The 12,969-nt window shown below is 41.4% G+C and overlaps 1 protein-coding gene across 2 annotated transcripts in view; it reads left to right on the top strand.

The window, feature by feature from the left end:
- Positions 1-12,969, top strand: part of LOC125464519 (double C2-like domain-containing protein beta) — a 274,254-nt gene that overhangs the window by 54,416 nt on the left and 206,869 nt on the right. Inside the window, exon 3 of one of the 2 annotated variants that reach the window (XM_048556968.2) lies at positions 7,515-7,538. The exons of the other annotated variant lie outside the window; for it this stretch is intronic. Coding sequence (XP_048412925.1) covers positions 7,515-7,538 — 24 coding nt within the window. The remainder of the gene's footprint in view (positions 1-7,514; positions 7,539-12,969) is intronic. 2 annotated transcript variants of the gene reach the window in all.

Raw genomic sequence — 12,969 nt, 5'->3', positions numbered from 1 at the left:
AATTCCTGAACAAAATCCAGGTTTGGGATGATGAGTGGCAAGTAACATCTACATCATACAAGTGCCAAACAATGACTGTCTCCAACAAAGGAGGTTCTATCACCACATGACATTCAAACTACTACTGTCAATATTTGAGAATTGAATTGGACTGCCATGTAATTCCAGTGGCTACAAGAGCAGGTCAGAGGACAGGAATACAGTAGTGAGTAACTCACCTCCTGACTCCCCAAAGCCTGTCCACCATTTGGGAGGTGCAAGTCAAGAGTATGTTGGAATATTCTTCACTTAGCTGGATGGGTGCAGCTCCAACAACAATCGAAGTTTCACACTCAGGGTCAAAGCAGCCCCCATAATTGGCACCACATGCACAAACGTTTAGTCCTTCCATCTCTAATTGCAGTAGTAGCAGTGTGTGTTATCTACAAGATGAACTGTAGAAATTCACCAAAGATCCTTAGTCAGCACCTTCTAAACTCTCAATCCCAATCATCTAGAAGGACAAGGGGTGCAGATACTGTACATGGGAGTCCCACCGCCTGCAAGTTCCCTCCAAGTCACTCACCATCCTGCCTTGGAAATACATCACCTTGCTCTTGAGGGACTGCAGCAAAGGTTTATCAGGCCCATTCTGGGATTGACGGGACTGATGAGTAAAGACAGATTGACTAGTTTAGGATTGTTTTTCCTGCAGTTCAGATGAATAAAGGGAATCTAGTAGAGACTTATAAAATTCTAACAGGACTAGAAAGGGTCGATGCAGAGAGGATATTCCCGATGGTGGGTGTATCCAGAACGAGGTGTCACAGTCTGACGATTCGGGGTAGACCATTTAGGATGGAGATGAAGATTCATTTCTTCATCCAAAGAGTGGTGAGCCTGTGGAATTCATTACCACAGGAAGTAATTGATGCCAAAACATTGAATGTATTCGAGAGGCAATTAGATATAGCACTTTGGGCGAATGGGATCAAAGGTTATGGGGAGAAAACAGGATTAGCCTATTGAGTTGGACAATCAGCCATGATCGTGAAGAATGACGGAGCAGGCTTGAAGGGCCAAATAGCCTCATCCTACTCCTATCTTCTGTTTCTGTGAATATGAGCAAATAAAATTTAACTTTTATTCCTTTCAATGAAAACTCCTCCTCTGTTCTGTTAATTGATGCATAAGTGCCTCACTTCCGTGAAAGATTTTTGACTTGTGAAGTGATAGCCCTCAAAGACTCAAAACTGTCAATTATTACAAACAAAACTTAGCTTGAATGTCTCCTTTGTGAATACTTAAAGCTACCGATCACACAATTGCTGTTGCAAAATCTTATTTAAACTGGATTTTTCTGATGTCATTGGTGCGTTTTATATGCTTTTCATATCTCTTACTGTTTGAATTTAGACTAGCCCCTGTTGCCTCTATTAAATACTGCCAGTCGCATGCATGGATAGCATAATTATGTATCATGATGCTAAGATGTGACTTTTCACTCTAACGTTGTAAGTTTTCCTGAGTGCAGAGTTGAGATTGTTTTGCCTAGACACATGGATTATAGACTAGTCTCTGTTCACCTTAAAGGAACACACACTCAACAACTTCTGTATCAAATTGATCTGTTGAATCAAAGTCCCTATTAATGGTATCTAGCTCAGCCTCATTCTACCTGTCACCTACCAATGTCTTGGGAGGCTGCTTGTCTAACTAGATCAGCTGAAATGAAATCCAATTAAATCGTGGAAGGCCAAAACTAATGTATTTGGCACCAGCAATAAACACCATTCAGCAGTACCTACTCCATTACTCACCCTGGCAACAGTTTGAGGCTGAGCCAGACAGCTCGTGACCCTGGTGTCACATAAGATCTTTCTGTGAAATTACTAAAATCACCTTTCTACAGAAGTAGCATCACCTATTTTCTGCAAATGGCTTACTGAAACCATCTTCAGCTTGAAGTGCGAAGTGGAAGATCCATCCCTCCAACTCCTGCAGTCTCCAGCAACGTACATGTCAATCTTCAGCCAATTTGCTTCCTGGCATTTGATATTGAGCAACGGCTGAGTTAGGTACAGTAAAGGTTAAAGGTCTGATAACATCCCAATTGCAGTGCTGAGGACTTATGCTCTAGAACTAACTGTACACTTCTAAAACTGGCAACTATCCTCTACTATAGAATGTGTAAATGTGCCTGGATATGTCTGGCTCACAAGCATAAGCACAAATCCAAACCTGTCAATTATCATTCCACCAGTTTGTCCTCAATCATCAGAAAAAAGAAACTAGAAGGAGTCATCAGCAGGAATTAGGTGGCATGCCCTCAGCAATAACCTCTCTATCAATGATCATTTGGATTATGCCACCTCCTCTTTGCAGACTTTCTTGAAAGATAGTCTGAGCTGAATTCCAGAGATGAGGTGGGAGTGATTTTCTTTTACATCAAGGCAGCGTTTGACTGAGTATAACATCAAAAACACTTGGTAAAATTGAAGATGATGTGAGTTGTGGGATGGTGACATTCTTCACTGGCTCACATCATATTTTGCACGAAAGATAATGGCTGTAGTTGCTGGAGGCTGATCATCTGAGCCCAAAGGCATCGACGTAGGAATTGCCCAGTCATCTTCAGCCTGCATATGGGCAGTCCAGCAAGGAACTTTTTCATATTCAGAGTAAAGTGATCCAATTGTTTAGCACTCCATGCGCCACCTTAAACATTTACTGCCTCCACCACTGGTGCTGTGTGGCTACAGAATGTAGCATCTAAAAGACGTACTGTGTCCTCTTCATAGTATCTTCCAAACCAATGATATTCGCTGTGCAACTGCACAAGAGCAGAGATGAGTGGGAACATCAGTAAATTTCCCTTCTAGCCGTACAGCAGTTTGAGTTGGAACTATATGTCCGGTGGGTCAAAATGCTGGAACGTCTGACTGAACAGCACCTTGGGTATGCCTGCAACACATGAATCTATTTGAAAGAAGGCACTAATTACAATTAGCAATGGGCAACAAGTACTGGCCTTGCCCATGATGCTCACATTGGGTGAATAAACATTTAAAAACATCTTCTGTGTATGTCCACTCATCTCCAACAGTAACTCTGACAGACCAGCAAAATCCCCAGGGTATGTAGGACAGTGAGTTCACATTGGTTTTCCAGGTTATGGTAGAATTAGTCAAAACTTCACAGAATTCCAGGATCTGGGTCTGGCACAGCTGAGTTGGAACTTGGATTTTACAGATGGTTGAGGAGTCATTTCATGAGCACAGATTTTAAGTGTTTTAGGTCTTCCTCTGTTCATTTTGTTTTCTAGTTCCGGTAGCAGTAAGTTGATATGCCAGTTGTTCTTAACTATAATTGCCTTTCTCCCAGTAATTACTGGCTTCAGTTACTTTCTCTTTGACTTGTTCTATTAGCAAAAGGAGAACCTATGATGGAAATGTCAGACAGGTCACACTGTCATTTTAACTTTGAAATGGTGCCACTTCAGTATCTGCTGTGCTTGTAGAAACTAGCAGAACAGCTGGGATCAGTGAGATGGGCAAAAGCTTGCTACGCTGAACATTTCTTCAGAGGCAGCCACGTGTTATGTTTTATATGTCACTGGATGAGAAAAACAGGTGCAGATTACCTGAGTTGGCTGCGCTACCCACCCCTCACACCACTGCCTTCCTTCTGCTTCTGTAAGCCCTAAAATATCGAGTTGGCTTGGACTGTGGAGACCTGCCTTCCTCAGGGATTGGGTTAATAGAAAGGCTGATGTATAATTCTACCATCTGCTTCAAAAGCCATTTGTAGCTCTTATGTAACCTGGGCTGGGATTTGCAGAGGCAGTCATGGTCAGTGTAACTCGAAGCCTCACTGCATCCCTTTGCAAACAGGCTGACAGATGGTATGATGGAGTAGCACAGCAGCAACCTGCCTCACCAGCAATTCATGCAGCTCTGCATTGCTTTTGGCAGCCATTGAGCAGGCATTTCGACACTGATTTGCTTGGCTTGTTTCTCGGATCTGCTTTCCAGTCCCTGCTGTTGTAGGTAACTCACCACAGGTTACATTTAATTCGGCTACTTATTAAGAAATCTCAGATAATCAAATACTGAACCAATAATTCAACTTTTATTGCATGTAGCAATGAAATGTAAGACCTCTCAAGTAAGCAAGTATAAGCCTGTAATTCAACTTAGCTATTGCCTGATTACTGGTGACATCTGACCAAGGCTTCAACCAATAGTAATCTGTCTCTAGAAGTTTTCAGAGTTTGGTCCTTCTGAACTGTTGTTCTTCAATGTTCTGCTGTTGAGTTGTTCTGATGTTGGATTCTTATATAGAGTTTTGTCATTAGCCTCTGAGGTGATATTGATGATTTCCTTAGAGTCATTTTCATGCAACTTACTGCGAGACCACAGCTAGCTTCCTTGGGGCGGCACGGTGGCTCAGTGGTTAGCACTGCTGCCTCACAGTGCCAGGGACCCAAGTTCGATTCCACCATCCGGCAACTGTCTGTGTGAAGTTTGCACATTCTCCCCGTGTCTGCGTGGATTTCCTTCAAGTGCTCTGGTTTCATCCCACAGTCCAAAGATGTGGAGGATAGGTGGATTGGCCATGCTAAATTGCCCGTAGTGTTCAAGGGTGTGTCGATTAAGTGGGTTATGGAGGATGGGTCTGGGTGGGATGCTCCAAGGGTCAGTGTGGACTTGTTGGACCAAAGGGCCTGTTTCCACATTGTAGGGATTCTGTGATTCTGTCAGAAGTAATTTCTATGTTTCTTGTTACATTTGGCACTGAATGAGTTAAAAGATACAGTTTTCCTGTGATTAACCCTTTAAATTCTTCTCCAGGGCAATCAGTTGTCTTCACAGCAATAAAACTTACCAAGCAGGAGCCATAACAGTTCTGTCTATGCCTCCGCTCCCAGACATGACTAATTACTTTCAATTCCTGTATAAGTTTGTCCTTGTCCTTTAATAGTTTGTTCCAGACAGAATTATTGCTGCTGCTTTTGAGTATAACAGTTTATCCTTGTGATTCATCCAATCCATGAACAGTTATTAAAGTTCTGAAGCCTATACTATCACAACTCACCTTCAGCAAAGGCTATTTACTAATGGAAGTGCCTTTTTAAGACTCCTCAAAGGTTGAAAGAATTTTGTCTTCCTGTTCTAACAATTTTATTTCAGTTATACCACTTTCACACCATTTTGACTTACAACCCACAATGTTTTTGAGATTGTTTTTGGCATGTACTTTTGCTTGACTATGGGAGTGGGGTGGGATGGATGGAACCTGCCCCGATGGAAGTGATCTGAGAGCTGGCCGATTTTCCTGAGAGTCTCATCGTCATTCCATCAGGCAACTAGCTGTGAATGGAGCTATATGCTGATTGGTGGTGGTAGGTTCGGGGAGGAGGCGTCCTGATCAAAAACACAGCAGTTCGTGTGCAGAACCCACCCGGTCACTGTAAATGGACGGGTTGGCTGCTTAGAGAGGAGAGAACCTGAGGGAGGGCTTTGGCAGTGAAGCACAATTGAGGGGGGGGGGGGAAGGGTTTAGTTTCATGAGGATTAGTGCCTCTCTGATCATTCAAAATTCTCTTATTTTCTTTCCTTGACTAAATATTTGAGGTAATGGATTGGGTACTGATCAAGTGGACTTCTTATATTTATGTTAAATAATGCCATTGAATACCAAGACAGCCATCTGTTTATGAAGATGGTCATTGCCTGGGACCTATCTGGCATGAATACTAGTGCCTGTTTTCAGTGTAAGCCTGAACATTATGGCATAAACTGCTTTGGTAGCTCACACACTGTTGGCACTGTCTTCCTTCATTTGAGATATTTAGAGCTGCTTCAAATTAGTATAAAAGATCCCATGACATTGGATAAGAGAGTTCTCCCAATGTCGTGACAAATACTTATCTTAAAGAAAAACACCAAAACCCACTATCAGCTCCCGTATTACATTGCCCTTAAGCCCCCAGAAACAGAAAATTGCTGCTGCATTACTCAAGCTACAAGATTGATTATGGTTCAAAATTATAGCATTGCCTGTAAAGTGCTTTGAATTGTGAAAAGAGCCAAAACAAATCCATATTTGTTCATTTTGTCCAATCCACTGGCCCAGGAAGCAAAGTGCTTTCTGATCTTGTATCAGTGATAATGGGAACTGCAGATGCTGGAGAATCCAAGATAATAAAATGTGAGGCTGGATGAACACAGCAGGCCAAGCAGCATCTCAGGAGCACAAAAGCTGACGTTTCGGGCCTAGACCCTTCATCAGAGAGGGGGATGGGGAGAGGGAACTGGAATAAATAGGGAGAGAGGGGGAGGCGGACCGAAGATGGAGAGAAAAGAAGATAGGTGGAGAGGAGAGTATAGGTGGGGAGGTAGGGAGGGGATAGGTCAGTCCAGGGAAGAAGGACAGGTCAAGGAGGTGGGATGAGGTTAGTAGGTAGGAGATGGAGGTGTGGCTTCGGGTGGGAGGAAGGGATGGGTGAGAGGAAGAACAGGTTAGGGAGGCAGAGACAGGTTGGACTGGTTTTGGGATGCAGTGGGTGGAGGGGAAGAGCTGGGCTGGTTGTGTGGTGCAGTGGGGAGAGGGTACGAAGTGGGCTGGTTTTGGGATGTGATGGGGGAAGGGGAGATTTTGAAGCTGGTGAAGTCCACATTGATACCATTGGGCTGCAGGGTTCCCAAGCGGAATATGAGTTGCTGTTCCTGCAACCTTCGGGTGGCATCATTGTGGCAGTGCAGGAGGCCCATGATGGACATGTCATGTAAAGAATGGGAGGGGGAGTGGAAATGGCCTGTTCTTCCTCTCACCCATCCCTTCATCCCACCCCAAGCTGCACCTCCATCTCCTACCTACCAACCTCATCCTACCTCCTTGACCTGTCCGTCTTCCCTGGACTGACCTATCCCCTCCCTACCTCCCCACCTATACTCTCCTCTCCACCTATCTTCTTTTCTCTCCATCTTCGGTCCGACTCCCCCTCTCTCCCTATTTATTCCAGAACCCTCACCCCATCCCCCTCTCTGAAGAAGGGTCTAGGCCCGAAACGTCAGCTTTTGTGCTCCTGAGATGCTGCTGGGCCTGCTGTGTTCTTCCAGCCTCACACTTCATTATCTTGCTTTCTGATCTTCTTGGCCTACACCATGAATAAGACATCAAATCCGGTCGCCACTCAAGGGTTGTCCAGTCCACCTTGAAAGTGTAAACTAACACAGTACAAACGTTTTCTCTGAAAACCTGAATTGCGAACTTTTACCATTACGAACCAGTCAGATATCAAATATTATCAATCGTAGAGAAAATAATAAATTATTTTGGCTTTTTTTTAAAGATCAGTCAATTTTATACTGAGTGTACCTTTGTTAATATATATGTTAAGGATAACAGCTATGCATATGAAATCATAGATTCAGTACAGCGTTCCATTAATGATATAGCTTTTCTGTCTCATACTTATTTTTGTTTTTCATCTGCTCATTTTCTTTCACTGCATGCTTTTTTGAGGAAAGGTACCAAAGCTTTGGCACAAGAAGGTAAGGCTTATTGCCCCTTCCTGCTACAGTGAGTATATCTTATAGCTGCTAATAGAAGCAATACCATGTCCATTTTGATAAATTACAACAAAGGCCTAAAAATTAGATTGCATAAAAATTTGGACTGAAAGTGGCTGAAGTATGGGAAATTAGTTGGCCGCCCTCATTTACAAATCCCTGGCAAACTGTGAGTATGAGGGCCAACTTGTTGGCCGTTGGTTGGAGAGGTGAGTTGGCCAGCTGAGAGCAACACTTAAATCTGCAGATGGTGAGGTGAACAGGAGGGGAGTGGGAATACAGAGCCAGAAGGAGCATTTCTATATTTTCAGCCATGTATTAAATTGTCTGCTCACCTTCCTTGTGCCACCCTCTAGGCATCTCTTTAGGGATCACTGCTCTAACGGCTGAATATCATGATCCACCTTTACAAAGAGATTGGAGTAGGCAAAGAGCCAATGACTGCTCAGTCATCATAGCTTGTAGTGCTACAGGTTGTAAACATGATACCTTTTTAGTCACCTCCAACCCCTAATTAGTAAATGCATTCTTCACCTTTATTTCTTGCCCAAAAAACACATGCTGTGAATCAAGTTTCTAGGCCAGTGTTCTTGTATGTGAAAAGATGTGATAGACCTTTGCCAGTTAGTGCTAGTTATATTTACTGGAGGTACAGATAACTAATAAGTGGAAAGGAATAGCCTCTGCTAAATGCATGGTCACTTTTGATAAACTTTTATTTTCGTTGCCCCTTCCAGAACCTGTTTAAAAAGAAATATCATTTAATGGTTAGCCTGTAAAGTATGGCCATTTACTGATAACCCAGTGTTCCATTACGAAGAGAAACTGAAATTGCTAACACACAAGTGTGTCTGTCCTCAATATGGAGAGAGTGTATTATAGTGGTCACTGCAGCAAGCCCAGCACATTGGCAGACGTGAGTGGCCACATCAAAAGAAAATGTAAAGAAAAGCTCTGTGTGAGGATACAAGTAGAATGTCACGTTTATTACTAAAAATTGCTGTTCCTTGCTGAAAGTGAAAGCCCTACTATTTGCGGATGCTTTAGGCATAGTAGAGTAATGAGAGTTTTTCCCATGAATTCAGAGTGCGCTGGCAATGCAGTTTTAATCGGTGAATTGTATTTTTATTTTGTAGGCATTTCTGAGTTAGAGTTAAAATTATTGTGAAATGTTATTTCATAGATTTTTTTTTAATTTCCAGTTCCGTTGACAGTTTTGATTAATTACCCAACAAACATCAGAAATTCCACTTTTTTAGTGCAATATTTAGAAATTCACAGAAATTTTCCAGGCCTCCCTGCACACAGGATTAGTGCCGGGGCTGGAGGAATGGGGACCTGATATTCTTATTTAAGAAAAGGGTAAACGATAATGCAGGAAAACAGAGACCTGTCAACTTGATTTTAATAGTGGGAAAAAGGATGGAGGCCATAATATGGGATAAGATAATATGTACTTCGAGAAAAATAAGTTGATACTAGACAGTCAACATGACTTTGTCAAGGGCAGGTCATGTCTGACAAATTTATTTGAGGTCCTTCACAAGGTGACACAGGCAGTGGATGAGAGTAGTGCTACAAAAGCTATATGATTGGTCTTTTAGAAAGCATTTGATACAATGCCACATGATAGGTTTGTTATCGAATTAGAAATGTTTGGGATTAATGGACAGCATGGATGAGAAGTTAGCTAAAACATAGGAAACGGAAGGTAGTACATATAGGCATTTCTCAGACTGGAGTCAAATTGAAAGTGGTATTCCCCAGGGATCGGTGTTGGGACCCTTTTTTTGGAATTATATAAATGATTTGGAGGTTTGTGTTGTCTAAATTTGCAGATGTTACTAAACTAGGCAGAATAGTGAATTGTGAGGATAATGTTGAGTGACTTCAAAGGGACATTGACAAGTTGCCTGAATGGGCAGACACGTGGCAGATGAATTTCAATGCAGAGAAATGTGAGGTAATGCATTTTGGAAGAAGAAAAAAATACAAGCCCAATGGTACAACTTTGAGAGGAGCTCAGGAGCAGAGGAACTTCACAGTTCGAATACACAAATCTGTGATGGTAGCCAGGTAAGTTGAAAGAGTTGTGAAGAAGGCTTATAGGATCCTTGGATTTATAAATAGAGCCATATAAGGAAGAAAGTGATGCCACATCTGTTCAAACCATTACTTAGACCACATCTGGAGTATCATATTCAATTGTGGGCACTTTATTTAAGAAAGGATGCTTTAGCCCTGGAAAGAGCATAACAGTGATTTTCTAGAATGATACCAGGAAAGATGAAAGAAATTGGACTTATTCTGTTTGCAGCAGTGAAGATTAAGAGGTGACCTTATTGAAGCATTCAAAACTAGAAACAATCTTTAAATGATGAAGATGGATGTTCTCTTTTTACTAGTTGGTATGTCAGTATCTAGGGGTGTTGATTTCAAGTTTATAAACAAGGGAGCTAGGAGTGAGATAAAAATAAACTTCTTTACTCAGTGGGTTATTAGGATTTGGTATACACTGCCTGGGAGAATGATTCCATAGAATGTTTCAAACGACAGTTGGGTATATGTTAGAAAGTGATGAATTTAGAGGCCCTCAGAGATAAGGCTGGAGAATGGCTGGGCAGCTCTTGCAGGAGCCGGAACTGACACCATGGGTTGAATGGCCTCCTCCTTGACTGTAAAATTATATGTTTTAAGTTTCTGCCATATTGACTATTCTGACTTGCTATGTTTTTGACTGAGCCCACGTAAGCTTAAAACTGCTGTGGCAGTTTTTGAAATATATTGCTGTCATGCCTTCAATGTAATTTTTGAAGTTCAGGTCAAAAATGTTCACATCAGGCAAAAGCAAAGCCTTTCAAATTACTAATTACAAAATATTATTTTTCTTGGCTATCTTTATCTATGATAGCATATCTATTTAATATTAAAGGAATTTGTCTCAATAAATAGTTTTTGGAAAATGTCTGTGGTATTTCAGTTTACTGTCATATTTGGTATTTGTTCAAGGAATAAATTGATTCAGATCCTATAGTTTAATAGCTGTGCTATGTGTCAAGGAACAGAAAATATGAGTAGACCATGTTTTTGTTTGAATCAACAATATAGTCTTAAGATCAGCAATCTGTCTTTGCAATGCAGTGATGCCTGTTTAAAATCTAGAAATAAATCAAAGTGTGGGGGAGTGTAATCATGTCAGATCCTGATCACCTCCCACCTTTTGTGCTTCCACCTGCATTGGCTCCCCAGTTCAGAAATGTCTCAAACTTAAAACTCTCATCATGGTGTTCAACTCACTCCTTGGCCTCACCCCTCTTACTCTATTATTGTCTCCAGACTTGGAAGTTTCTAAGATCTCTACATTCCTCCTATTCTAGCAGTTCTGTGATCTGATACTCTACCAGTGATGACCCTGCCTTAAGCTGTCTAGGCTCCAACCCCAACAATGTTATTTCCCTTAATTGACTAGAATCTTCCCATCTTGGTTTTATTCACTCCACCTCCATTGCCATCTGGGTGAGATTTCCAAAGTGTGCAACTCGCTCACGAAAGAATTTATCTCTTTCTGAAAAGGATGACACCTGATTTTAAATCAATGCCCCCTAGTTCTAGACAACCACAATGGAAACATCTTTTCCACATGCACCTTGGCAAGATCATTAAGGGTATTGTATACTTCAATCAAGTCACCTCCCACTTTTCTCCCATCCTTCCTTAAATAACGAGACCAAAACTGCATGTAGCATTTGAGATGTGGTCCCATTAATAGCCTTTATAATTGAAGGATAATATCCTTACTTTTACGCTTAATCCCTCTTGTGATAAAGAACAGCATCCCATTAGCCTTATTAATCAATTGCTGTACCTGCATTCTAATCATTTTATGACTGGTGCACTCGAACACACACATATCCCTGTGTCACTGAGTTCTGCAGTTATTCTTCATTTAAATAATACTCTGATTTTTTTGTCCTTTCTGCCAATCATAGCATGTGAATAACTCCATGTTCCCACATTGCACTCCTTCTGCCAGATTTTTATCCACTCACCGTATGTATCGAAATCCATCTGCAACCTCCTTACATCCTCGTTATAATAAACATTTCTACCTATCTTTGTTCATGTGGCTACCTTCACTTAGCTTCCTCATCTAACTCATTTATATAAATGCAAAAAGCTGAGGACCCAGTACAAACACCTCTGGAACTCCATTCGTCAACCAGGCAACCTTCTATCTTTGATAAGACTTCAGACCTTGCACCATGAGCTCCGACTTTCTGCAATGACATTTAATGTGGCACCTTGTCAAATGCCTTCTGGAATCCAAGAACAATATATGTATATTTTATCTATAGTGCAAGTTAGTCCTTCCAAGAACTCCAGCAAATTGGTTAACCATGATTTCCTTTTGAGAACAATTCTTCCTTGTTTTCCAGCAACTTTGTTTTTGTTCCTGATTCACAGCATCCACAGTTCCTTCGTTTTTTTTATTCTTCCTGGTTATCTTGTATTTTCCCATATGCCCAGTTGTACCCTCCTTAATGATCAATTCCAGTACATTTCCTGAGACAGATGACAAACCTTTAGTTTCCCTATTTTGCCGCCTTTACTTCTTCAATAGCGAAGTTATATTTTCTACTTTACAATCTGATGGAACCTTCCCAAATTTTGTTAGTTATGAGGAAAAAAAACGCAGGCATCCACTTCATATTCTGTACAGTTATCAGACCTGCCACTTGCCTTTACCCAGTTATATGTTTCTTTCTTAATTTAGTGCTTTCCTTAATTTTTTTAGTTAACCGCAGATAGTTGGTCCTCCCCTTAAAAAATTCTTTTCAGTAAGAGTGTGCTTATTCTGCATATTCTGAAATATCCCCTTAATTATCTGTCGCTGCTTCTCTTGATCTATTCCCTTGCCAAGTATCCCCAGTTGACTTCAGCTCACTCAGCTTTCATGCTCACATAATTGTCCTTATTTAAGTTTAAAATGCTAGTCTTTGATCTACTCTTCTGCTTTTCAAACTGGCTGTGACATTCAATCTTATTATGGTTGCTACTATCAAGGGATATCTTTATTCTGAGACTGTTTCATTAACCTTGTCATGTTAGACAATTCTGTGTTGAGTATAACTCCTGATATCTGGGGTCAAAAAGTGGCTTGATAGAGTGCTGCTCTGACAAACTCTGTCAAAATTGTTCAATGAACTTCTGATCTGGATGTTCCCAGGGATCAGTGCTTGACTTCCTGCTGAGATGGCGCTCAGCTACCTGTCACCTCTTAATATCATCTTCCACACACAGCTCTGTCTAGCTTCTCCTTAAACCTACTCAACATTCCAGCATCTACCACACTCTTAGGCTCTTAGGCTGCTCATCTGGCAGCCAGTACTATTGGTGTTAATTAGTGGGAAAC

The sequence above is a fragment of the Stegostoma tigrinum genome, chromosome 27 (assembly GCF_030684315.1).
Source record: "Stegostoma tigrinum isolate sSteTig4 chromosome 27, sSteTig4.hap1, whole genome shotgun sequence".
NCBI classification, from domain to species: Eukaryota; Metazoa; Chordata; class Chondrichthyes; order Orectolobiformes; family Stegostomatidae; genus Stegostoma; species Stegostoma tigrinum.
The sequence above is the reverse complement of the archived record's forward strand: the minus strand, read 5'-3'. Positions and strand labels throughout refer to the sequence as shown.